The sequence below is a fragment of the Diuraphis noxia genome, unplaced genomic scaffold (assembly GCF_037042655.1).
Source record: "Diuraphis noxia isolate RWA-SAM2 unplaced genomic scaffold, SU_Dnox_SAM2 contig0002, whole genome shotgun sequence".
Lineage (NCBI taxonomy): Eukaryota > Metazoa > Arthropoda > Insecta > Hemiptera > Aphididae > Diuraphis > Diuraphis noxia.
The window spans coordinates 77,145,597-77,173,206 of NW_028301712.1; the positions used below are offsets into that span (position 1 = coordinate 77,145,597).

Here is a 27,610-nt window from a genome sequence, read left to right on the forward strand (position 1 = left end):
ATATTATTATTAGTATTAGTATTATTGTTAATAGTTAATCATTACTTTATAAATTATCAATTAATATATAAAATAACTAATAATATGAAATAAGATAGTTATAATTTTCCGAGCTATAATTACGTTTTTTTTTTTTTTACACAAATTTGATATAACATGAATAAAGTTTGAATTGGACAAATAGATCATATAAAATAGTAAAAAAGTTTTATTGAACAAATTGATAAGAATAAAATAATAAAAACAACTTTTATTGAAGAACTTGATAAGAAAAACAACTTTTCGTACCTTAAAAAAAAAAAATAATAATAATATATAACTTTTTAATATTATAATAAAAAATTATACACAGTATTATAACCTGCATTTTGAATTGTTAACATGGGGAATGTTATCTTTTAAATGTCCAACACTTGATTAGTCGGCTTAGAATCTAAAATCAATAAAATAAATAAATAAAATCAATAACTACTTTTTTGTTATTGTTCTATAAATATCGCATTGTCTTTAGTCTGTTCCGATCCACAAGAGTCAGACGATCAACTCCATTTTTTTATTCTTTATTTATCAATACAACTTTATACATTGGGATGTTGGGTCAAAAAAACTTTTTAATACAAGGTTCCTCATAAGTTGGAATAACTAAATAGTCCCTATAATATGTTGGGAAATATTAAAAATACACAGGCACGTTTTTTTTTTATAACCGTTTAAAGTTCAAACGTTGACAACATTAATTTAATTTAATTGAAAATTTACAAATTATTTAGTTGTTAAAAATTTATAAAACGTTTAAGTTTTATAGCTAAGGATTAAAAATTTAAAACAAGGTTCTACATAAATTGTTAATTCTGTGAGAAAAAAAATCTAAAAACTATACAAACATAGTTTTTTTTTATAGTTATTATATAGTTCATATTTGCATGAAATTATGTATTAAATAACCAAGAATAACAATTTTAGTTAGGTATATCGTTGTAATTTAAAAATATTATTCGTGGGTAGGTACTTAAAATTTCTGGAATACCTATATTGGCTACATTAAATATTTATTTTAATAGTTTATGTCGTTAATGACTTATATTAATGCTTTCTAATAAATTGTATACACACGAATGACTGAGTGATGAGTCGTGTAGATAATGAATGTAATTTGAATAATTTTGAATTTACCGAGAAATACGGTTAATTGGGGGACGGATTATCTGTACTTACATTTTATTTTGAAAAAAAAATAACAATATAATTAATATATAGCATAACATATCTTAAACTGAAAAGCCGTCTCCACTCAGAATGGTTTTTCGTATACCTACAATTATATCACTGGACACTGAATTAAAATTACACAATTACCATTCATTACAGTAATCTACTGTACACAGCAAAGCGATATCCACTTACCCGATTTTTTTAATGGACTTCGATAAAATAAATTTTGTTTGACCAAAAAACTTTAAAATGTAATACAATAATAGAAAATATAGAAAAATTATTTAATAAACTAAGAATAGTGATTTGTGTTTTTGAGACTCGAGAAGTTAAGAGTACATTATAGTGTTGTATACGAATAAACACAATGCCATTTTCAAATGCAATTTTTTTTTTGTAAAAAACTAAAATGTAATTTTACCTACTATGGTACTAATGGCTTATAGTTTGATAAATAACTTCAATCACAATAATATCATACAATTTACTTATTAAAATAAAGGCCTAAAACTATCTTCGTTTAAAATCGTTTTACTCATACCATGATTATTGAATTTAAATTTAAATTTAAAACGTTAATTACTGTGACTATCCAGTATCCAGTCTCGACAACTAATATATAGCAAAACGTTACTTACTTACCCTTTTTTCAAATTTGTTTGATACTACATAGAAGGTCAAAGGTCAAAGATATCAATAGTGTAGATAAAACAATGTTTTTATTGGTTTATTGATATTATAAACAATTGGTAATTTAAGATAATATAATATACATAACTAATTATCTAAGTAATTACAACTTTGTTGAACACAGACTTATAGAATTTAATAAAATGTAAAAATTGGTCAATTGGTCAATAAAAGAAAATTTAATAAAATAAAACAAACAATATATATTATGGTAGTCAATACTAATTATTTATAATAGAGCTATCATAACAATAAGTAAACCTAATAGAACCACCAAGAAATCAAGGAAACCACTTAGGACTAGCTTAAATCATACCTATCACAGTAATTTGTTTATGTATTTTTGGCAATGAAAAAATGAACAATTCATAAGGAATAATAATAATTCACTAGCAATTAGTATTTCAAATTATCAATTTGTTAAGTCGCTATCAAGATTGGAATACCAAAACATGCTCATTATTCAATCAAATAAAAGTATTAAAAAAATATTATTTAAGTTATTGAAAAAAAATGAAATTTATTTATGTGTCTTGATTAGAACATAAATCACAAACTCGAACAGGGTTAGGCCAACCTCGGTGGGGGACTGGTTTCCGATGGTTGGAACAACTGGAACAAATTCCATGGCCACAATCTCGACAATGATGTAATATTAAAGTTGATCCGAATTCTGATTTACATATATAACATTCCAATGCCTCACTATCAGGTACCCAATAAGATGGTCTTGCTGTATCTTTAATAAGATCTAAGAAAACAAGATTAATTAAACACACTTTAAATAATAAAAAAATAATAATAATAACAGTAATTGCAATTACTTTTTGGATATTCTAGAACAGAAGCCACAGAAGATAATGTTTGAACTACAGCTTCACTAAACTTACGAGCCCCTACTTCACTTTCGTCACCTCGACTAGACGAATCTGAACAATTACTACTTATGCTTCCTATAAAATTTTTTAAATAATATTATTTTTTCAATATTAACTTAAGACATTAGAGTGTACTAACCAGATCGTTTATAACAAAAATTGCACACACGAACAGGTGTATCCCATCCTCTTTCAGGAACACACAATGTCCGTTTAGAACATTCGTCACAAACTCCTTCTCCACACGCTCGACAATGATGTTTTATCGATGTTGAAGAAAATTGTAATTTACAGACAATACATTCCTAAAACCATATTAGTTACTCTAATTATAATTAATTTATAAGAGTATAGGTACATAATAATAATAAAAGTTAGTTTCACTACATAAGTAGTACCTTTATTTCAGCATTTGGCTTCCAGTATTTAGGCGCAAATTGATCAGCAACCCAAGAAGATAACAAGCGGGATGGTTCATAACTTACACTAGCAACTGTTTCAGAAAGGTAAGTTACTCCATCTAACACTTTTCTAGCAGGATTCATACTTGATGAAGATGGTAAATCCATCTAAAGAAATACATACACATATTTAATTATTACTTTATAATAAAATAATAGAAAAAATATTCTTAGTGAGTATGCTATGTAAAACAAATAGATTAATAGTAGGCTAGTATAATTTATTTTGGAAATTTGACAAACTAGGAATTTACATAAGTAATTAAAATTTAAAAGAAATGTACTAGTATATAAATAAACTTTGATTCATAGTTTATACATTTATTTGTATGTTATTATAAAATAATATATCACAGAGTTTGACCTTTTTATTATTAGTGGTTATTTATAATTTAATTATTTATAAGTAGGGCTCGGAAGTTGATGACCTTAAAAAAAATTAAAAATGCCCTAAAAAAGTACGTAAATATGACATAAAAATGACAAAAATGTCCTAAAAAAATGAACTAAAAAATTACAAATATTAATAAAAATACATTTTTTTTAAATATTTTACAATAAAATTCAAAATATGACATAAAAATGACAAAAATTTCCTTAAAATAGGAAAATAAAAAAATAAAAAATATTTGTTTTATAAATTTATCAATGCTTACAAATTATTTAAAAATTAAAATCATTGCATTGTATAATTAGAGCGTATTTTATGTTATCGAAAGTAAATGAACGACGATTATCTGTTAATAAATATTTATGATTGGAAAAAACTTCTCTATACGTCCACTTAAGTGATTGGGGCAAATCTGAAATGTACCAAATCATCAGCACTGAAATCTTCCGGAAAACACTCACTTGAAGCTTCTTCACCATTTAAAATTTTTGAAATTTTTAACTATGGCAAATGTAATCGTCGAGATAAAATTGAATAGGTACTAATCTTAGCCTGTGGTAATTTCCAAGTTTTAAGTTATCGGCATAATGGTCGGCAAGAAAACGATAAGAAATGAACTAGTGTGAAATCAGTAAAAATGTCTAAAATTTTTGGAAAAGACCTATAAATGTCAAAAAATTACTTAAAAATTAATAAACACCAAAAAATGCAAAATAAAAATTAGTTATTCGGATTCACATGCTTATGAAACAGATTTGTAGCCAGGAGAGCATTGTCCAAAAAGTTCCAAAAAAAAATGCAAAATGCATCAACTTCCGAGCCCTATTTATAAGTCTAGTAAAGTAGTAACCAAGTGGAAAAGAATACATGTAATTGTCTAGTACTCAAGTGTTATAATTAAACACTAGATTTAATAGATATTGCAACTTTTTATTGATATCAGATAAATCAAATCTTTTCAATTTCCAAATAAGTCCTCTTTTTTAATTTTATATTGCAATTTTTGTATATGACCTCACCGCCTCACATGATAAAATATACAAATTATTATTTCTTAGGTAATTTTACAATAAAAATATAACTGTGATGTAGATTTCCACATTATAAAATTCTTAATAGTAGAGAATCTATCAATGGATACGGTCATACAAGTGTTGAGATATTATTAGAGGGAGCTATAAGTGTAGAGAAACTGAAATCATTAGTAAACAAATGTACCTAAATACTTAAATGTAGTTTGCATTTTTAAAATTATATTTATCTGAGTAATCTATAAAAATCTCAAGTTAAGAAGGATCAAATAGCCAATTATTTAATAGTTGTAAATGTAAATTAAGTTCATTATTTAATTCGAGTACTCGTGTTTAAAACTATAAAAATTAAATATGTAGTCACTATTTGAGATTCAAATTCAACTCAACAATTTATTCTTTAATTATATTCTTTAATCTATTATTCACCCATTCAAAATTTGTTTAATATATATAATAATAATTTTAATATTTAAATTACTTTTGTTAATAAATTCCATACATAAGTATGTTATTACAATTTGATTGATGTAAAAATATTAAAACTTACACCAGGCCAGATATGTTTTGTTTCTGTATAAACAACAGTTTTTTCTGGATCATTATTTCCATACCAATATTGTTTACTACGGTAAATTACACCACATTCTGGACAATCAATGGTATACCTAAATTGTATGATAAAATAAAATTTATTATCATACCATAATTTGAGGAATATTTACCCAGACAAGGCATATTTAAACCAAGAATTTTGATTATCATTAGTATAATTTGTTGTAGCAACAACAGGTGTTCCGTTGTCTGCACATACTTTACAAATATATACAGAATTTTCAAATTGTGACTGATACCTGAAACATATTATATAATTTTTCTTTAATATTATACTAGATATAATACAAATAGAACCAGACTAATAACACCCCTCCTCTTACACATATTTTTTAGAATTTTTATTCATAAATGCATTAAAAAAAAATTAAATTATTTTTAGGGCATTTGAATCTGAGTTCTGATTATAACTGAACAAAAGTAAATAATTTTTAATTTTCAAACCAATAATTTATTTAAAACTATTACTGTTTTTTTGGCTAGGACTAGCAAGACTATTAATATAAACTTAAATGTGCTTTATGAGAGAAATTAAATAACAATTAAAATGTGTAGCAAAGAAGTATAAATATATATTATAAAAAAAAGCTAAGTTATGAAATATTTGTGCTCAAGCCCAAGGTTTATGTGTTAATCTACTCTGACAACAACACAACACAAATATAAAAATATTAAGTAGAATAATAAATGGTTTGGAATAGTCAAACTCATAATAGAACTTAATCACAGTATTATCACCTGCATTTTGAATTGTTAACATGGGGAATGTTATCTTTTAAATGTCCAACACTATTTGAACACCGCTGTTCACAAGATTGACATACAGCTGGACATGTTAAATGTTGGTCTGGAAAGAGTGGTTCAATTGAAGTTTTAATAATGCCAGTAAATTTGTCGTTCAATGCCTAGAAAAGAAACAAATTTCAACTGTAACTACAACATGTATACATTATTATATTACAATACCTTAAGAGTGAGATAAACAATATGAGGAGACCTCTGAGGCCGATTACAGTTTTTTTTTATCTCTTCATTGAGTACTTCTCTAATTTGACCAAAATCTGTCGGTGGAATAATAGTTTGAATTCCCACATAACGAAGAGCTTCAAATCCATCAATATCAAGTTGTAACTCATGAAATCTGTCTTGTATCTGCTCTGAGACATCTTTACCATTATCTTCAAAACATAATATACATCTTAATATTGGTATACATTTGAAGGTTAAGATAAAACTTACAACATCCTAATGGTTCAGTGTTTCTAGTTTCATGAAAAATACATAATGTTGGTCCTTTTACAGAATCAGCACATTTAATTGGATCAATTGATCTATTACAAACAGTAAGCAAGGCTTTTTGAAAATGTTTTATATATGACTTAGATGCTGAACCAAGAAAGTTAAACATATCATCTTGTAATCGTTCGCCTTTAACTCTATATATAACTACATCTGATACTGCTAAGACCTAGAACAATAAAACATTTTTAATGTTTAAATACAAGTTATTATTTGGATTTTATTTACCTTGAGCAAAAGCCTTGTCCTTTGTTTATTATGAGCAGTTGATCCAGAAAAACCTTCTGTATCTAAACACACAACATTTAAGGTTGGATCAAATGCTGCCCAAACTCCTACTGTACACGCTTTTTGTTCAGAAGATGTGCGAAATACCTCTGCACCTCTAAAAAAACATTGGTTCAAAGTGTATGACTTTCCATCCCCAGTATTTCCGAATATAGATATTACTTTAACCGGACTAGTACTTTTATATCCATTGAGACGTTTTACAAACGCTTCAACACTAGACACCTAAGCAAATTAATATCATAAAAAAAATATTAAATGTTATAATTAGTTCCTAATAAAATGAGATAGGTAACATGGGATTAAATAAGATGTTATATAAAAATCTGATAGTTAAATCAACATTTTCCTTATTGTTATTAATCATACCTTCAGTCTTTCTTTCTCATCGAGAAGTAAAAAGCTATGACAATGGCCATCACCTTCTTCGTCACTGTCATTGTAATCAGGAGTAAGTTTTAATGATGTAAAATGTGATGTCAAAGTTACATCTGGTAGACCAAAATCGCTGTGAGCCGAGGATATCGTACTGACAGGAGTCATAATGGCTGGGAACTTGTGTTGGTTTTTCAAATGGCCTAAACGACCATAACAATTGTCATCCATTGACAAGACATTTCTGAAATATGTACATTTTGTATGGAAAAACTTAGGTTTTTATAATTTGTATAGTTAAATTACGCAGTATTTTTACCTATTTACGTTCATGGTTACACATAACACAAGTAAAAGTGAGTGTGAATATTATCATCATTGAGGAAATATATTATTATGTTTACCTTATAAATGCATTTATTGCCGTGCACCTGCAGTTTTATGTTTAACGATAAAGCTCGAGTATAGAAGTAAATAATGTAAAGTGATGATGAATTATGAAGCTCAAACTATTTTAATTATAATATTATGAAGAGCTACATTTCAAACAACAAAGGAACAACAAAAATTAAAATAAACAATGAACTATAAATTCTGCGTAAAAAAAATATTCTTATCAGATTATCATGGTCTTATGTTATCATGTAAAATAACAACCAAGGTGAATCAATCTCTGAATCATAAACATAATAATTATCTCTATGTTATCATTCTCAATAATATTATCATTATTCTGTGATTATTTTCTTTATTTTGAATCTACCATGATAACACAAATACACAATTGATACTTTAAATTCCAAATAAATAATTAATTATTAGAAATAAAGAATAAGATAAAAAGTGTAAACACTAAATAAATGATATTTAACAATTAACTCACGATTAACTAACTGTACTTGCTGATTAGTTGAAATGGTTAAAATAGTTGGATATTCATATTTTTTATAGCTATTTACCATTTTTGTGTCACTAATGCTATAGAATAACAATAATTATGAATGTAAATGACATTTTTATTGGAGAAGTAAGTTTATTGAATGTTTGAATCTGAAAATTGTGTTAATAATGTTAAATTCAGTTTCTACGTTATTATTTCTATATATTACCTTATGCATCAAATTAATCACTTTTGTTGGGACTAAATTTATAGAAAAATATTTGTGTCTGAATAAAATAATTCTGGAAATGACCGGGTAAAATCACATATTATTTGAACATTTTTTTTTTATTAATTCAACACTGATAAATCCATTTATATATATTAATTTTTATTTGTATTGTATTTTATCAACAAACATTTTTTTATAATTTTTTAAACTTATGATTTAAAAACCTATATTTTACTTTTGAAATTTAGGTACCTATTGTTTAACTTAAATATAATTCAATAAAACTCTATTTGTTGGTAAATAAGAAACTTATAATATGTGGTCTACCTGTTCAGAATTTTTTTTTTTTAGGTTGCATCTGTCCAAAACTATGGAGCATTTATTAGAATACCAGGAAATAAGCAACAGGGTCTTGTACATCGCACACAGTTGTCTAGAGTCCCTGTAGATGATGCTACAGATGTTTTATCGAAAGGTGATAAAATATGGGCTAAAATTATTGGAACAGTAAGTTTATTAAATTGAATGCAAATATTTTGTTTATACATTTATAAACTATGATGTAGGATGACGGAAAGATTTCTCTTTCTATGAAACTTGTAGATCAAGGTAGTGGAAGAGATTTAGATCCCAATGGAGTACAAATGTTGTGAGTTATAATTTTATTTATAATCAAATTATGAAATAATAATAATATTTTATATTGTAATATATATTATTAATATCATATTGTTTAGTCAAGATGAACAAAGAAGAAAGATTCAACCCAATTCCAAGGGCAAAAGAACAATTCAATTAGATGCAGTTTATAACACAAAGTGTGTGAGATGTGGAACTGGTGGACATTTAGCTAAGGATTGTTTTAAAGTATGACATTTATTTTCATTAACATTTCAATTAAAATGATATCATATGTTAGTTAAATATGTCATTAAAATATATTAACTGCAGGGTACATCTGGAAAAATATATGATCTTTTGCCAGAAGATGATGAGACTGAGGTACTACATAAAGCACCTATCAAATCAGAAAAGTCTGAAGAAATGAACATTTTATCAACCAATGAAAAAAACAAGAAAAAGAAAAAAAAGAAAAAATCTAGTGAATCAAAGAAAAAAAAGAAAAGAAAAAGACATTTATCAACTTCTTCCTCAAATGTAAGCAATTAATAAATTGTTGTATCATGTATGGAGTTAAGAGGATGCTACATCTGTATATATTGTCTTTTTCTTAACAATGTACAACATGTCAAAAACTGTTTTTTTACGGGTTTAAACCATTTAGGTTGTGTAGTCAAAGCTAAGCAACCAATTTTTATAACTTAAAAGAATAGAACATTTACTGTACTACATTGTTTTTATTTTTTCGATGCCAGAATGAAAAAACAAATTCTAATTCAAGTTTGAAAAACTCATAATAATGAAGTTATAAACAATAAATACTTTTTTAGCATTTGCGATACCAAAAAAATAAATAAAAACGATGTTGCACAGTATATTCTATTCTTTTTATAGTTTTGTAGTGTTTAAGTTTGGTTGCTTTGTTTAGACCAGCGGTTCCCAAACTTTTTAATTTCACGCCACCCTAAAAATTAAAAAAAATAATTGCGCCTCCCATAAAAAATTAAATTACAAATTTATAGTATTTAAATATACAAACACTTTTATTTTTATGAAAATATAAGTTAACAGTAAATATTATTAAACTTCAATTTAAAGTATTACAAAATACAATGCGTATTAATATTTAAACTTAATGCGAACAATGTGCTTGTTTTCTGTTTAATAATTCTTCAAAATTAGGTAGCAATGTTGTGACAGCCACACGCATTTCTTTTTCAATATTAAGTTTTGATCGATATTTTGATTTCAATACAGCAACTGCAGAAAAGCCTGCTTCGCATAAATACAATGTCGCAAATGGTAGTAGTACACGCAAAGCTTTGTTGGATATTTCAGAATATTCATCTTTAATGCTGCTCCAAAATTCTAAAAGTGTAAATGAAGAAAATTTTATTCGTAATGAAGAATCAGATGAAATATCGATTAATTGTTCTTCTTCAGTAGTTGTAAAATTTGGTAATGGGTTTTCACTAAACGGATCTTTAATCCAATTGTATTGTACGATGTCTTCTGGAAAATATTTCTCGAAATGATTTTTAAGAGTCATCAGATGATCAAAAATTATGTTTAGTGAGCTCATTGGTAATTCAAGATCATTATCTTCAAGAAAACTTTTAAAAATGAAAAACACGAGGTTTTACCGTTTTCTTCGGTTAGTTTCCTTTGCCATAACTCGATTTTTTTAATAAAAGCAACCACTTTGTTTGTAATGCTGTAACGACATTTACGGAAATCACCGAATCAAGTATATTATTGTACCAATATAACGCGACTTTAAGTAATACCATTGATTTTATAATACATAGATAAGCAATTCTATAGAGTAATTTGGTTTATTATTATTTTTTTTCATCAGTATGAAATATTTGTTTGGAATAGTTATGACATTTCAACAAAATTATTGTTGATTTAAAAATATCAATATTTACCACGCGGCTCGCGCCTCCCCTGCCAAAAGCTTGCGCCTCCCAAGGGAGGCGCGCCTCACAGTTTGGGAACCGCTGGTTTAGACTACAGTCTGAATGGTTCTTATCTATAAGAAAAAAAGTTTTTGCCATGTTTTACATTTGTAAGGTTGAGACAACACGTGTGAAGTTTTAATAAAATCTGATTAAGGATAAACTCGTTATAGGTAAACTTTTTCAGATTTAATTTTTAAAATCTGACCTATCTCTTTTTGACTTTGTACTAAAAAATTAACGAGTTAGAAATTTAATTCAATTGTACTGTTTCACAAAAAATTATCTGTTTTTAGAGTTCCGGTTCTGATGAAATTTCAAAAAGAAAATCAAAGAAACACAAAAAAAAGAAAAAAAATGAATGAAAAACTTTTTATACTACAGATTTCAATTATAATTTACTCACTAATAATCTACATTATTTAATTTAAAAAGCTTATATTTATTCTATTTATTAGTTTATTATTATTAATGAATAAACTAAGTATTTGATATATTTCCATTAATTTCCCATTCTTCTTTCGTAAATATTGAATTGAAATTTTAATTTTTAACCTCAACAAATCAAAATTGCAATTGCAGTAATTTTAATAAAATATAAAGAAATTACTAAGTGTTACTGCAAAATTATATCTTTTTATAAATTAAGGTAATTTGTAATTTGTGTTAAGTTACTACCTAACAGGTAGGTTGTAGGTAAAATTTTTTTTTTTATTAATTGTTTATGGCATCAACTACATGGTTATTAGCCAGCGAGTAGGTAAAATTACATTAACATGCAGTATGATTTTCCTGATATTCATGGAGTTATTATATTTGCTTTTGATAAGTACTTCGTACTTATCTTAGGTGACATAACTACACTAGTTTTGACTAAATGGATTGAAAAAGCAAACCAGATACCTACCAAAAATAAATTTTTTTTAATTTCATGTCCAAAATATTAGTTCAACCTGACATTAAGTCATTAGTCAATCATTAAAAAAATATTATCAATGTTCTATAAAAAATTGTAATTAAAATACGCACATTCTGGTGATACATTTTTTTAAATGGTATATCTTTGATTTAATGTTCACAACAATACATCACTATCCAGTATTCACTGATCGACCAACATAGTTGGTACAGTATATTAAATGAAAAAAGCAATAATTTATATTATCAATTAAGGCATTAATATTTAGCGTGCAAATGCAAGTCACGTTCAGGAACAACTTAAAATATTTTTGGAAGGGGAAGGAACTGATCTAATTTTATATATTGTCAATTGACACGCATATTATGGTTCATTATCAATTTAGAATGGACAAAAACAGAAGAAGTCTAAATACAATATTTTTAAACAAATTCAACAAATTAATATCACAATAATGAGTATTTATTATTATTATTAACTACTGTTATATTACTTTGGCATATTTTGTTGTATTTTATTTCTATATCACCAATGACAATAATATAAAATACAAAGAGATCCAGATCCCAGGTGTCTTTTTTAATTTTTTATTATGGCTTTTTGAAAGAAAAAGTTTTGAAGAGTCTAGCAATTTGTTGATTTCGATTAAACTTATACTGTTAGATCACTAACATTAATTCGATTTGCTAATGAAGACAAATTTGTTTATTAGTGGTGGATTCTATTGGAAGTTTCATTTAATGCTTAGTGATTAGTCTGCGCATTATGATCTAAGGTCTTATATCGTACAACATGCCCCCTCGTGTATAAAGCACGAATAAAGAAATTCCTGTAACGTGGTTGGTCTTATAGAGTTTTAGATCTGAGTTTATGATGTGATCAATACTATTTATTATTTATTATTTTTTAACTTCCTATACTTATAGTTACTTTTTTATATTTATTACTTACTACTATCAGTGTTTATAAAAAAAAAAAAAATTATACTTTACTCTGTTCAACGAGGAACACTCCACGGACCGATGAAAATAGGTTCTTCTGCGCATCCCCACGCGGCACCCTGTCGTAGGGAAACCGTTTGCGATTGCAGATTGACCGCGTGTTGGTATTTGCAGAATTGGCTTGTTCTCTCGCCGAACAGACTACAGATTACAGAGTATACACCTTAGAGCTTATTAGATCATATGAATGTATATTATGCACGCAGACCGTTGTTCTGTACCTACCTACCTCGTACGTCTTTTATAGGTCTATTTATGGCCGTGTCGTATAAGACTGTAATAATAATGAATGTACTTTATTTCACTTGTACAACGCTGTCTACTATCGCGAAGCTATCAGGCGCTATATTATTAAGATTCTTTACCAGTAGCTTCACCTTATAGACTTCACATAACTTGCGTGTATAATATACATATGACCTGTCCTTTGATCAACCCATATATAAGACTGGCTCACGCTGCAATTGCATTCTGGACGCGTGCATCCTCTGGGCGCCAAAAGCGAAATTTGTTGGCCTGCACTGTGCGTACATAATCTATCACCGACAACTAGTGTTTTAAAAAGACTTCACAGGCATCTCAAGGTGATCACTGGCCTGAATCTGTAAATTAGGTATCAGGTGTAGAGGTTGTATACCGTGCGTGTTCAATTTCAAAGGTAACAGGAAATATTTCGATCGCGTGACCTTGAATTTGATTCGGGGTTTTTATACTGCAAATAAGACTTATAAATACATCTGTTTTTGATAAATTCTAATTTTTAATTATTTTTATCAGCGCATACGCAGTAAAATAAAATTTTTTTAAATAGGAACCACTATTATAATACTAAAAAGTAAAAAATTCTCAATATTTTTCTAAATAATCGGGATAAACAAACTAAAAATTAAAGAAAAAACGGGAATTTTTACGCACAATCAATTTTCGACAAAATCGATTTCGGTTTTTGATGTAACTTTAAGACAAATGACCATAGATACATGCCATTTTCACCGAATGTTTAAATAAATATATTCTATCCACCATGCAATTTTCAATATTTTTGACTTAAGTTGAACTATTTATAGGCATACGCAATTTTCAATCATTATTAGTTTTTTTAAAATTAATATCGATAAAAATGTATTTTGTTCGGTAGAAAATCTTGAAAATGTAATACAAGGCTTCTAAAGTCCTAACATATTATTATGATATCAGTTGAAAAATAAAAGAAATACAGTATAGTCACAATTTTTTTTACAAGCGTTCGCGTTCAAAGCTTTGAATTGTCTAGAAAAAATACGTAAAAGTCACGAAAATTCGCAAATTATTTTAAGCTAGAAATTCATAAAAAATTTTCGTTTTAAAAATGTAATTTAAGATTCCTTATAAGTTTGTCTACCTTCATAAAAAAAAAAAAAGTCCACCGGAAAGTCAAATATTTTAATTAGTATTAATAATAACTAATAAGTAATAATAATCTATAATATATCCTGCTAGACAGATAAACCGTCTTCGCTTAGAAACGTTTTTCGTGTACAATGATATAATATCATTGGATTCAAATTTAATTCCATCCATTACAGTAACCCACTTGTAACCTACAGAAGAGCGATATCCACTTTCCCGCTTTTTATTTATTTATTTCACGGATGAACTGTGAATTTATAATTAGCGTGTAAGCCATAACTCATAAGGTTCAATCGGTTATGGAAACTTAAAGAATTCGTATTAATATTATTGTTGTTTGAAATTTGAATTACGGATCAAATAAAGCTATTTTTAGAAAACATCAATCCTTTATACTCAATACGGGTATTATAGGTAATTACGCTTTCAATACCTACCTGATTTCCACTCATATTGAGTAATGAGTATCACAGTATAGATACCTATATGTATAGTGATGATGTATTCAAATGTTGAATAGTTCAACTATTCATTCGACAAACGGATTAATATAATTAAATTTTCCTTTTAATGTCACGCTGTGGACAAAAAAATATTGTTGAATACATTCATTGTACCAATAAAAAAAATCTATAATCCCACAAACAAATCATTATAATTATTATAATAATTGAAATTGGACATGGTATTATTAGGTAGTTATTATACATTTATCATTTCGTCTACACTATTGACAAGTATTTGCAGTAATCATTGTCATATTGGGAACGGCAAAAATATTTTATGTGATTAATAATTTAATGTGGTCGGGTTGACCTCATTACGTATAAATACTATAAATTAACTAAGAAAGGTAGTTGAACTGTTAAATAGGTAGCCTAAGTAGGTACCTAGGTAGAGGATTTATATTATTTATAATTAAAGGTGCCTATCTGGGCTGGTTCCAATAACATTTTTATCTATATCTATAAATTATTTGAAAAATATTATATAAATAACGTGTACAAGAATACTAATAATATATACATAGAAAAACTGTTTATTATTTAAGGTAATCGTAATACATATAGGTAGGTATTGAAAATAAAAGTAACAATAATAATATAATAAAAAAACAAACAACCGTCCTGGAGTAATAATAACTATAATACGCCTAGAACATAATTATGATATACTATTTATAGTTTCATATGTACATAATAATAATATAATATTATAATATATTATCTACGTTATCGATGTCTTGAACATAATATTATGATTAAAATAAAAAAATAATAAAATAAAAGTAATATTTAATAATATAGCAGGACAAGACCTTACATTATGGTCAACTTTTTATCATGCCAATATAAATTGTAACACCTATGATAATTGAATGTATAATTTATATACGTATTTTATAGTGTTAATAACACTATCACATTCTTGTTATAAACATTTAAAATGTACACGAGTTAAAACTTACAATTATAATAATATAATATGTTTAGCGTATTAAATATTTAAATGGAATGTTTTATTTAACGCTGCGACTTACAATAGGCAGTAAATTGTAGAATACTTATTATATTAATAAATTTTATAAACAGTTTATAGCAAATGCCAAAAATGTTACTCAATTTATTACGAGTAAAAGTTTGTCTATGATATTATTAGCTATGTAGAATCGTTTAGTTGCAGTTTCAATAAATTAATTACAATAATTACTGTATCACACATTTTTTAACATTAGAATGCACATTTAGATACTAGGTGACTTGTCTCCGTCACTAGATTAAATTATAATATTTTTTTTATGTTCAGACTGTTAATTCAGTATCGTTTTTCGTAAATAATAGTTTTTTTCTCATGAAAATTTCATTAATACCTATATAATACCCTAAAACTTAACAGTCATTGTATTTAGCAAGAAATTTTAATAAATTGTGGTAAAATAGACCTAAGTAATATATTAGTAGTGTACTAGTGTCAGTTTTCCAATGAGTGAATATAGTCAAAATTAATTAAACAAATGTTGAGCACAATAAAAATTTATAAAATTACAATTAATTACTAACTAAGTAATATTTTAAATTTCAGGTGTTTTAACTCTACTTTGGATTGTATAGATTTTTGAAAAAATGATGTATAATATATTTATATAACATTTTCTTCGATTTGAATAATACATAAAACATGAGATCTAGAGAATAGGACAAACAGGCATCAATTTTCAAAAAAAAAAAAATAAGAAATTAACACCGTGGCGATTGCTCTCCTCCAGAATATTTTTTCTTTGTTTTTTATTCACCTAAATCTAACTTGATTGAATTATTTACTTAATAGTTAATACTGCTTTAATATATATTATAGATTTATACATAACATCTAAATAATGTGTCTTCTCATTTAAACGTCTATTTTTATTTTTTAAATATTTTTACGGATTATTGGTTGGCTATTTTTCATAATCGATTGAAAGAAAATGTTTATTTTTACTTCATGTCACAACATAATAACTAGATAAATAAAATCCTTTACGATTATTAGGTACTGTGGAATTGTACGTACTAGCTTAATATATTTAGAAATAATTTATATTTGTATGGCAGAGTAAACCAGAATAATCACCGAAAATGTTTGAAAACTTAAACTGCATATTATCAGAGGAATTTTACTAGGTATCAAAGTAATGAAGAATCATACAAGCTCGCAACTCAATATTTTTAGATTTACATATTTATTGCGTATAACATAAACTAATATCTCGATTCTTATGAAGCAAGTTTTAGAAAACTATTTGGAAGAAATTTTATAATACATTTTAATTGAATAATAAATTACCCATTGGAATTATTTTTAAAAATGTAATGAAAAATAAACTAGCAAGTAGAAGGTGTGTGCCCAAAGATTAGAATAATAATATATTTTTATTTTAGGCGTTCGATTATTGTTGTACTTATGCTGTGTCCTACGTGAACGCGGCAAAAAACAAAACAGCTTGTATTTCGTCGCATCGCGTCGCGACGCGAAAAAGGAACAGCATGGTCAGGATAGAATTCGTTCGCACTCGCCGCGTTCGTCGCGTTTACGTAGGACACAGCGTTATTAGTATATGCTTTAAATACGAATCGTATAAAACGTACTGGTAGACAGTCGTATCGTAGTGGCGATGAATTATTTCAACGGTTTTGAAACAAGAAGAAATTATTAAATCGAGCAAAAACATATTAAATAATGTATATAATTTTTGACGATTACTGTAGGTAATTATAATTTCGACGGTTAAGCACAATTATGTGCAGTAGGTATTAGGTGAAATTTTAATTTAATTTAATTGTATTGTAATCCGTTTCTCCACAAGCAGTTTTTTTTTTTTAAATTACCTATATTATACAAATTTTGAAATAAAAATATATTAAATTCATACAAAACATCAAATGAGGTTTCCTATAAATCAATAAATGTGTGCATTTAACCATTGTCATTTTATTGTCGTACCACACACGTACATCGTAATGCAGGTAAATTGTGAGCTCGTCTTATATTATGTTATACTATACGCACAAACCTACACGTAAATACATTACTTCATTCGTCGTCGTCGTAAAAACTGTTGACGGCAGCGACATGGCCTCGGTAGTTGGGTTCGAAATACTTCCTCAGATACTCGGGCCGTTCGCCTGAAGCAACTTTGGCCGCGGCACCCTGCAGATGACTATGCTCGTTGACTGCTGGAAATTGGTATTCGTCCTGCAGATGACCGCGATGGTGTGGGTCATTGACGTCGTGGCCGTCGTCGTCGACGTCGTCGCTACCGCTCTTGGCGGGCCACTCGAAGTGAGACTCGTGGGACGTTACCGGAAACTGCAGGGGCGCGGAATAGTATTCTTCCGGTGACGCGCTGCCGTAGTCGCCGTGAGCGGTGGGCAAACCGGCGGCGAAAAGCGGCGGAAGCGGCGAACCGTGTTCGAAGTCTGCCGGTTCCGGATGCGCCGCCGGCGGTTCGAAGTGATGATCGCCGTGACCGGCCGGCACTACCACCTGCAGCGGTGGTTTGTAGTGATCGTAAGACGCGCCGTGCGACTGCGGGTGTTGGAAGTGATTATGCACGGCGGGCTCCAGCGGCGGTTCGTAGTGATTGTAAGCGGACGGCGGCAGTTGCTGCTGCTGATGGTGATACTCATGATTGTCGTAGCCGTGCGCAGGTGATTCGTAGTGACCGTCGTAAGCGGGTGGTTGCGGCGGTTCGTAGTGATTCGAGTAAACGGGCAGTTCGTACTGATGATCGTCGTTGACGGTCGGCAACGACGGCTGCTGCAGATGGTGGTGATAGTCCTGATCACCGCCGTGGTAGTTGGGCGCGTAACCACCGTCGCCGCTGTGGTGGTCGTTAGCGGTGTTGAGATGATGGGTCACTGTGTTCGGGTGATGCGAACTTCCTATCTTCTTAACTATGGCCTGGAAACCGTTTTTTGCGTCAGCCGTGTACTCGACCAGCCTAATCGAACCATCTGGTTCCACCAGACTGTAGTAGCCGCGCACCGTGTCCCCGTCTCGTTCTTCGTACTGTTTTTTTATGTCACCGGTTTGTGGGTCGTGGACGCCGTACTCGAAACGGTAAGCCGGATATGACTGCGCGGTGCGGACAATGTGAAAAAAAAAACCATAAACATTATTATTTATATTTGTATAGGCGATATTATAATATGTTTTTGCTACGATGAATCAGTGGCGACGGCCACAACTTCAGACCTTTTTTTTTTGAGGATATTTTTCCAGTGGCATTACCTACCTATGTAAAAGACTTTCACTAAAGTTTCTAGTAGACGAGAAAAGGGTGCGTTAAGTAATATTATTTATGGGTTGGTTGTCGGTATTATAATGTAGCACGGGTACTTGTATATCTACTTACATATTATATATTATTATGATTATGTTATTTTTTCTTATTAAGTCTTAATAATAACGTGAAGGTACATTTATATTTTCAATTTGCACTATATAATATAAAGGTATATTGTACATAGATTTTTATATGTAATGTATTATACTATATCTAGATACTTATAGGCGCTAAATGAATGATACAGACCATGATAAAATTTTTATAAATTTTAATAAATAGATATAAATAATGTATAATATATTAATATGCTATAAGCATTGGTCAGGCACTGGTATTATAGTTTTACTTTTGAGACGGTGAAACTCTTGGCTCAGGAGCGTTGATTTTTTAGGATAGGTACCCAGTCTAAGGCTAACTTTAAAGTTTAAACCAATGAACCAACGATCATAAATCATAAACAATAATATTATAATTTAAACTAAGATAACCCTGAACCTTATACATGAGTTTCTCTTAGTGAGATCCAGTAATATATATCTAATATTACTTTAAATAAAAATAATAACCACTAACATGGATGGGGAGAGAACTACATTAGAATTACAATTGCAACTAATAAACATACCTAAATTCTAACTACTGTTTATGTTTTATATTTAGTATTTACTTGACGTAGATTAGTCTATATAAAAGGTTATCTACCAATACTTTGTTTGATGATAAAATATATTTATACCAGATATCAGTATCTATATTATTTATTATGTTTAATATAATAGTATATTTTTTATTTAAAATTATTAAAGTGTTTTTTTAAAACGCTTGTACAATATTATATAATATTTTAATAATATACATTTTTTTTAATTTTAAATAGTATTTATGCATGGTAGCACAATATTATAATTAATTTAGCAGGATAATATAAAAAAATTGGTCAATTCGTGAATATGACAATCTCACAACTAGGACAGCATAACATAATATAATATGTAAACAAAATATATTGTGTTAGATAAATATTATACAAGCACGGAGACGCTTTAAATATTACGCCTAGTATGAGTAGTGTAATAACCTAACCAACTAGTGACTTGTCTTATAAATATTCGTGTGTCATGAATGTGTGTAACGCATTTTAGGTATAGTCCTGTAGATATGAACTACAAGGTACCTATTGAACCTATACATAGCTAATATTATAATATTATATGAAATGCGGACGACGACGGTGTGACTGGCAAATCGCGTCAAGAACTCAAGTGGAACACGTGGTAATAATTCAATTACACCTGTATAATATTATTATTCATTATAGTATTACTATTATTAACAGTAATATATAGGCATCGGCTCGTGCGAGTGTACCTACCTATATAAAATATTATATTATTATATAGGTGTATTGTGCTCACACATCTATATATTTTATATTGTGTTCTGTCTCCGCGGGGACGTCGTTTTGTTGTACGTTTCGAATGTACAAAGTAAATTATCATATTATATTGTACCTATTTGTATGCGGATATTCCGTAGGGAATTTCGAAAACTGCTGTTATACTTCGTTTAAAATAAAAATGTCTAACTAATCAAACTATAGGTCAGGCGAGGTACTAAGGTTGGATAGGAATATAGGATAACAGCATACATATCATGATATACCTTACTTTTTATTTTTTTATATCTGAGCAAGATTTTAATTGCAATATTGGCCGAGTCAATATGAAAAAAATATGTATATTTTAATATAATATTATTATTATTATTATTATTAGCGAGACGTAATATTTTTTGGGTTGCAGAAAGTATGATACAATGCTTATATATTTTATCCGTATACAATGATTAATATTACTACCTATGTTCTATTTTATATATTATTTTAGTCGGACGGATGTCAATTTTTTTTATTTATCCACGAAATACATCGACAACGTCCATTTGAATTATTGTATTATGTTATTATATGGCATGACGACGGATTTTATATTATATTACGTATTATGTGTATCATACACTATAGCATAGTACGTTCAGCCGTTCAGGGTCTTAAGTGTATTGTAATAATAATTATAATCCGTTCAAAATGCTTTTTAATAAGCGACGCCATCCGGTAAAATACACGCTTTTAGTGAACAAAAGATTTTACTTAGGTATATATATTATATTAAACCTATTATTAGACGTTTCAACGTTTGTATATTATGTTTAAATTGTTATTATGTTCCTGCCTACTATCATATACTATATATATATATACTAGCTATGTCTTACTTTTACGACATATCACATATGCGAGTCCTGACATGCCTATACAATGATAGGTAGTTAAATTGTTTAGCTTAATATTAATTTTATTCGTAAATATTATTATTGTATACAGTAATAAAATGCACCTATGTGCTTAACTTGACGATTATGTTTTCGATACGCGTAAATTAGTAGTCGTTACAAAATGTTGAAATCACATCAATTTCACACTCTTTCAAGTTCGGTTCGTAAGAAATAATTCACACATTTTTTCAAAGATTTTATTCATATTTAATTTTTTAGCGATCGATATATTTTCCTATACCTATACATGATTGTGAAATCAAATCATTATATTGTCATAACGCCAATCACAATTAGTTGTTCTATATATTATATTTTGTATGTACATATACTGCAGAATGCAGACCCTAAAACTACATGTGATAATGAACAATAATAGTATTTGATAACTAATAAATTAATGCTGAAATCCATTTTAAATTTAATTTCCAAGAAATGGTTTATATTAACATGATATTATATTTTGATATAAAATCACGGACATAAGATGGCAATCTGAATGTCAAACATAGTAACAGGGAAAGAAGAGCAAGACAAGGTGCAGGAGAGATTACCAGAAGATATGCACGTAATTCGTAATCGTAAGTGAAATGGTTACTTAAATATGCACCAATTCTTTCCGTGGATGCTTACAAACTATATTTTGCAGGTACCTATATATACATTAGTAGGCAGTTAGTAAGGTAGGTACCTTCTAAAGATATAGTAATCATTGCTTATAAAATAAATAGACAATATCAAAGATTGATTGATTATTACTTAATGCAATAATGAATAGGTACCTAATCATAATTTTGAATATTTCGATAAAAAACATTTCTATTATACAAATTTGTTGATGAATAGTAATTTATAGTTATTGGAAATATATGAGTATATAACAATATTCTATCAGAATCAGACAATACAAAATGTTTAAAATATAAAATTCTATTTTGATTAAATTAGTATAGCTATTAAATGACATTAATTTTTTAATTATAAGCCGTATTAGACATAAGTTATGAACAGTGAACACGTTTAAAAAAATATTTTATTAAAAACATACCTAATATTTATTGTTCATCTATACATATAGGTACCTACATTGTTTTTTTTTAGAATAATAATTCATTCGAGTCCTAACCTTTTGGTTCATAAGACATATTATAAGTACTTGGTTACTCCATTGTATTTCTACAACTTCATATAAATGTATAAAACTATTCTTTTCTTATGATGTATTAATTATGCATTCATAAATTATAAAAATATATATATAGCTGACTACCGTATTTTAAAGTTTTATTGTAACTTTATAGAAAAATATCATACCTCATAATGACACCTATATTATATATATAATAGATTTATTACAGTTCCTACAATAAATGTTCATATTATAATGTGTTTTTTATTTTTATTTTATTTACACTTACATAATGATCATGATTGTATTCTGGTGCATAATAATCTCTTTTCGACACCTTCTTATCACTTGCATCGGTGTTATATCCATGTTTAGTAGTTTCTATGTTTTCTGCTAAACATGTTTGTAAGTATAATCCAAAAACAAATAACAACGTCTGAAATAAATAATCATCAAATTAATATATATTTTTCAATTAGCATTGCTTTTTATCAATGTTGCAAAATAATTGTGATCGATAATTCAATCGGTATCACTATTATGTATTTCGCAACTGATCAAATGTAAAACCAGTTAGAAAATATTTTTTATATTTTGCGTACCTACGTTCCTTAATTTAAAATAATAATTGAATTAATGCATAACATTTGTATGTCCATGGGAAAAAAAATATTTTGATAATAATAACGAAATTAATAATTCATCTACATAGATATAAGGTCAATGATGGCCAATTATAGATTAATAACAGTTCCGCTGAGTTAGATTCAAAATTCAAATCGTCTATGTGCTGTTATAAAAACCATATCTGATTTAATAACTCTTGCTATTATCAATAACCTTGTTTTTGATAAATTTTAAAATTCCTCGTAAGTATCGAAAATATTCTAAATGTTTTAATTTTGTATTAAGTTAAGAAATCATGATTTTAAATTATAAATTATTTTAATATGACTGTAGATTGTAATGTTCATATGGATGTGTACCTACATTAGAGTGAACTAAGCATTAACTAGTTGAACCTATTTACCTATATAACTTATTAAATATTAGTAATCAATAAGTTATATTTAAAATCTAAATTTTAACATTCGTTTCACGTTTGGTTTAATTTTTAATTCGAATATTATATTCTAAACAAGTTAAGAAATATTTATTTTACAATAACTTAAAAAAAAATATGTTTATGAATTTTTTAAATTTAACAATATCATTTGACTTATTGAGCCACCTAGTTTCTAAAATTCTAGATGATTCTTTTTAAAAAAGAAATAATATTCTAAACGTATAAGAAGAATTTCTGAAAACCGTCGAAAAATTATGAAGAAACATCAGAAACCTACCTAATGGGTTTTATGTGTTTTAACTAAGTTCTCTGCATCCGTTTAAAATCGTTTATAACTTTTAAACTACAATGATTTATAAATAATCTCAAATATGATAACACTAACACGACACTTGCATATGAGTTTTGATCACCAGATCTCTATAATATAGCCTACAGTATCCAATCTGGCATATTATAGTTATCTGTTTGCGATACAATTATAAAAGCTATAATTGACTGATAATATAATAATAATAATAGTAATAATCGGTGACGTCTTTGCATCTTATGATATTTTTTTGAGTTTGTGATCAGATATTGTACCTGACACCTGCATTGTTGATTGTTATTTTACGAAATAATTCGCAATGCCAACACTATATGACACCTACTTAAATCAATCAAATATAATTATTATAATATGATAACATCGTACCGTCATATTGTACACTATTTATTACCATTATTGTCTAACTAAATCGTCTAAATCTTAACCGATTAATGTATTTTTATGTCAAAACTCCAAGTTAAATCTGAAAAATTTAAATAATTATGTTCGGTGTCACTTTTTATTTTTATTATTTTATAAACAGCATTTATTTACTGCTGTTATTTGACTTACATTATTCACACTGTGGTTGTATAAATTCAAACAATGGTTTTGAAAGTGTTATCCATTGTATACTCAATACACATTCATAATTTGATATTTCATACAAAACACTTCTTTCTTAGATTTTTATAATAAATCTCTTTATTTTAAAAATATTTTAAGGTACCTACTCAGTGTCATTTTAATTTTTTTCAAAAAAATACGCTCCACGGAAATAATGATGAAGTTCTGTAGAATCAACCAAAATTTTTTATTATTTTTTTAAACTTATAGAGGTAATATGTTACAGGATATATATTGAACTCTGTTTTTAATATTTAACCTTAAACTAAATTATATAGTTTTTTTTTTTAAATAAAACAATTTAAAGCATTAAATGTGTTCATATAACCTATAGGAAGTCTTCTTTTTTTAGATAAAAAAAAATTGTTATCAAATCTGAAAATATTTTACAAAGCCTTAAGATTTTTCTAGTCAAGTTATTTTTTTGGACATAATTCATTGTATTAATTGCCCTATATTTTAGTATTAGACAGTAGATTAATGGAAAAGCATTATAATTAAGGTAGTAACTAAAATATATAATCGAATTTTCAAATTTTATAGAATGTTGCAGAAAATTTTAAAAACTGGCACCGGGCTCCTGAAGTAAACATTTAAATATACGAGTATTTTATATTTTGTCATTTCAAAGTATTTAAACGTATTTAAGTTAGTAATAATATAATTAAAAACTTATTAAGCAACAGATTTATATTATAATATTTCACAAACACTGTATCGAATTAACATATTATTATCACCAAGTGTGGACCTAAACAATTATTTATAGCAATGTATGTAAGATTGTAAGGTTATTTAATGTGCAATATACGATATAATCGTAAACATGAATATGTTTAGTTACAGTTACCCTTAAAATTGATTTGTTATCAACAAAATAAAACTCCTATTTTCATCTTATTATACAACCATGTCAAAAATGTTTGATTAAATTTTACATTAGTATTTTTCATTTTTTTAAAAAGTTAAGCATCTATATTTTTCACTAGGTATTGTTCTAATAATCGTATAATTCGTGTTACATTGATTCACATAATATGACTTGTAAACAAACAAAAAGCTATATATTTTTTTCTATGATTTTATGTAGCAAGTAATTATTAATTTGATTTGATTTTTAACAAAATAATTATTAATTAAATATAAATAACACAACCTATATTACATGTTTGTATTTAATTGGCACAAAAGAAAAGTAGTTAAGTTATAAAATAAATAATTCTATTTATATTTATTGTAATAATTCAAGAAATATGATATGACAAAACTATACATTACTATGCAGGTAACAGGTATATTTATTTACCTAACTCATTAATTTCTTAATAAATAATAATAACACTTATATTCCATGAAACATTAACAATATATAATCCATGTAAAAATTGCATGTATATTTGTATTATATTTATTTAAGACTCTATAGTTATTATTTTCTCAACATTAAATTTAATTGTACTATGTATCTATCGAAATACAGGGGTTCTTTGTCGATGAAAAATGTACTGTTAAATCACAGAATAATTAAACAATGTTATAATATCGTTTAATAAAATTAAAAATTTAAATAAGCTGATGCCTTTTATAAAAAAAATATATATTTTATTTGATAATTTTCAAAGAAAAAAGTTTTTATAATTTGTAATCTTTACAAACATTGTATAATTTTTATAATTTTTAAATAATTTGTATAACATAATATGTTATACTTATTATTTTTTGTTTTGTTTTTCATTTATAATATAAAATAAAATCTACATAGATAATTTTACAAACCTTAGGGTCTCTCATATTTTCACGTTTCCGGAATGGATGAAAGTATAAAAAATAATTTTAAATCCTTATAACATTTTAAGAGGAAAAAGTTGTTTGGATCGTACTTTCAAACCAATATGAAATTTAATTAAAAACACGTGTAAAAAAATTAGTACAATATACTAAATTATTCAAACAAAACGTCCAATCACTTCCACGCGACTATTCATGACGTTATTTCCCGCCGACACTAATATATAGTTCTCCTTCTTAACTCGTTTTCACGTCCTTGCTCCTACCAAATATTGGCACTCGAACAAAAATAAAACGAAATAATAAAAAACGATGACCCGCTATGATGAAGTACTCAATTCTTAAATGGTCCATCTATCGGTTGAATGCTCTTAGAAGTTAGGACAGATCAGGACGATATGTTGAGACAATACAGTGAGCTGATGTGGATTATCAAATTCTTATTGATACGTGTAATATTCCAGCAAAACTTAATATCTTTTCTCCCATAAGGAATACCAGTTCTAAGTCCAAATACGTAAGCCACTATAACGTCTTGAAAATGTATCAAATATTTAAATGTAATTGCTTAGGACTTTTAAAATGAATATGTATTGATTCAAATTTTTCTCTAGATCGTAATCTGCTGCAGTAGCAGAATTGATAATTTGATCGTTATTTATAAACTAATGTAAATATACGGAAGTTTCATTTTTATTTTTTTATGAAATATGGAAAAGTATATTTTATTGATTTATAGCTAGCAAACAGTATACCATAAGTTACACTTATGGTTTTTTTAAGCATATCATAAGTTCAAATACTGACAAAATTCATAAAAATCACTAAAATTTTCTATTTTTTAGTTAAAACTTATAAAATGTTTAATTTTTATAACTATTTAATTTCAATTTGTTTAAAGATTTTCATAAGTAATTCATACAGTTGCCCAAAATTAAACCCCCCAATTAAAAAATATATATATTATTACAGTTTTTTTTTTATAGACATTTAATTTGGATAAATTAGATGTATTTTGAGGACATAAGTAATACTGGCATTTGTTGTCTTACCTAGTCTTACAAGTTACAAGTGCATAACATACCGAATGTATCTTTAGCAGATTACGTATAGCTTAGTTAGTCAAAAAATTAGATTGAAACGACCTCTTATTAAACTTGATTATATGAACATTCTCTGTGTTTGTAGGTGGGTTGTTTTACGATAGATAACGTAATTGATGTAGATTATTATGAGTTACCTTACTTTTCGTAACGTGTTAAATGCATTTTAATTAAGTTTT

At 27.3% G+C, this 27,610-nt stretch overlaps 3 protein-coding genes across 4 annotated transcripts; 1 reads left to right on the forward strand and 2 right to left on the reverse strand.

The window, feature by feature from the left end:
* Positions 1-1,914: 1,914 nt before the first annotated feature.
* Positions 1,915-7,831, reverse strand: LOC107162476 (zinc finger FYVE domain-containing protein 1-like). Of its 2 annotated transcripts, none has more exons than XM_089219868.1 (12): positions 7,560-7,831; positions 7,235-7,484; positions 6,806-7,090; positions 6,518-6,746; positions 6,245-6,456; positions 6,017-6,183; positions 5,389-5,517; positions 5,214-5,331; positions 3,179-3,349; positions 2,920-3,085; positions 2,727-2,855; positions 1,915-2,653 (listed from the first exon to the last, which is right to left on the reverse strand). In XM_089219868.1, the coding sequence occupies exons 1-12, from the start codon at positions 7,571-7,573 to the stop codon at positions 2,427-2,429; spliced, it is 2,097 nt and encodes a 698-aa protein (XP_089075994.1). In that variant the 5' UTR covers positions 7,574-7,831; the 3' UTR covers positions 1,915-2,426. The 2 variants fall into 2 exon arrangements, with proteins under 2 accessions (XP_089075994.1, XP_089075995.1); XM_089219869.1 differs by having other exon boundaries at positions 7,645-7,830.
* Positions 7,832-8,006: 175 nt separating this feature from the next.
* On the forward strand, positions 8,007-11,441 carry LOC107162477 (zinc finger CCHC domain-containing protein 17-like). The gene is made up of 6 exons (XM_089219870.1): positions 8,007-8,267; positions 8,704-8,859; positions 8,919-9,001; positions 9,090-9,219; positions 9,304-9,510; positions 11,231-11,441. The coding sequence occupies exons 1-6, from the start codon at positions 8,238-8,240 to the stop codon at positions 11,297-11,299; spliced, it is 675 nt and encodes a 224-aa protein (XP_089075996.1). The 5' UTR covers positions 8,007-8,237; the 3' UTR covers positions 11,300-11,441.
* Positions 11,442-15,262: 3,821 nt separating this feature from the next.
* LOC107162480 (uncharacterized) lies at positions 15,263-26,510 on the reverse strand. The gene is made up of 3 exons (XM_015509414.2): positions 26,317-26,510; positions 22,827-22,973; positions 15,263-18,860 (listed from the first exon to the last, which is right to left on the reverse strand). Exons 1-3 carry the CDS (start codon positions 26,329-26,331, stop codon positions 17,817-17,819), a joined length of 1,206 nt encoding a protein of 401 aa, XP_015364900.1. The 5' UTR covers positions 26,332-26,510; the 3' UTR covers positions 15,263-17,816.
* Between the last annotated feature and the right edge of the window lie 1,100 nt (positions 26,511-27,610).

Excerpts from the sequence above, each read along its gene's own strand:
- LOC107162476 (XM_089219868.1), bottom strand. Across the intron at positions 6,747-6,805 it reads GGACAAGGCTTTTGCTCAAG|GTCTTAGCAGTATCAGATGT; the intron begins GTAAATAAAATC and ends TTATTGTTCTAG. Across the intron at positions 6,457-6,517 it reads CACTGAACCATTAGGATGTT|ATAATGGTAAAGATGTCTCA; the intron begins GTAAGTTTTATC and ends TATGTTTTGAAG.
- LOC107162477 (XM_089219870.1), top strand. The coding sequence starts at position 8,238 with ATGAATGTAAATGACATTTTTATTGGAGAA. Across the intron at positions 8,860-8,918 it reads GGGCTAAAATTATTGGAACA|GATGACGGAAAGATTTCTCT; the intron begins GTAAGTTTATTA and ends ACTATGATGTAG. Across the intron at positions 9,002-9,089 it reads CCCAATGGAGTACAAATGTT|TCAAGATGAACAAAGAAGAA; the intron begins GTGAGTTATAAT and ends CATATTGTTTAG.
- LOC107162480 (XM_015509414.2), bottom strand. Across the intron at positions 18,861-22,826 it reads AATACAATCATGATCATTAT|TCATATCCGGCTTACCGTTT; the intron begins GTAAGTGTAAAT and ends CGCACCGCGCAG.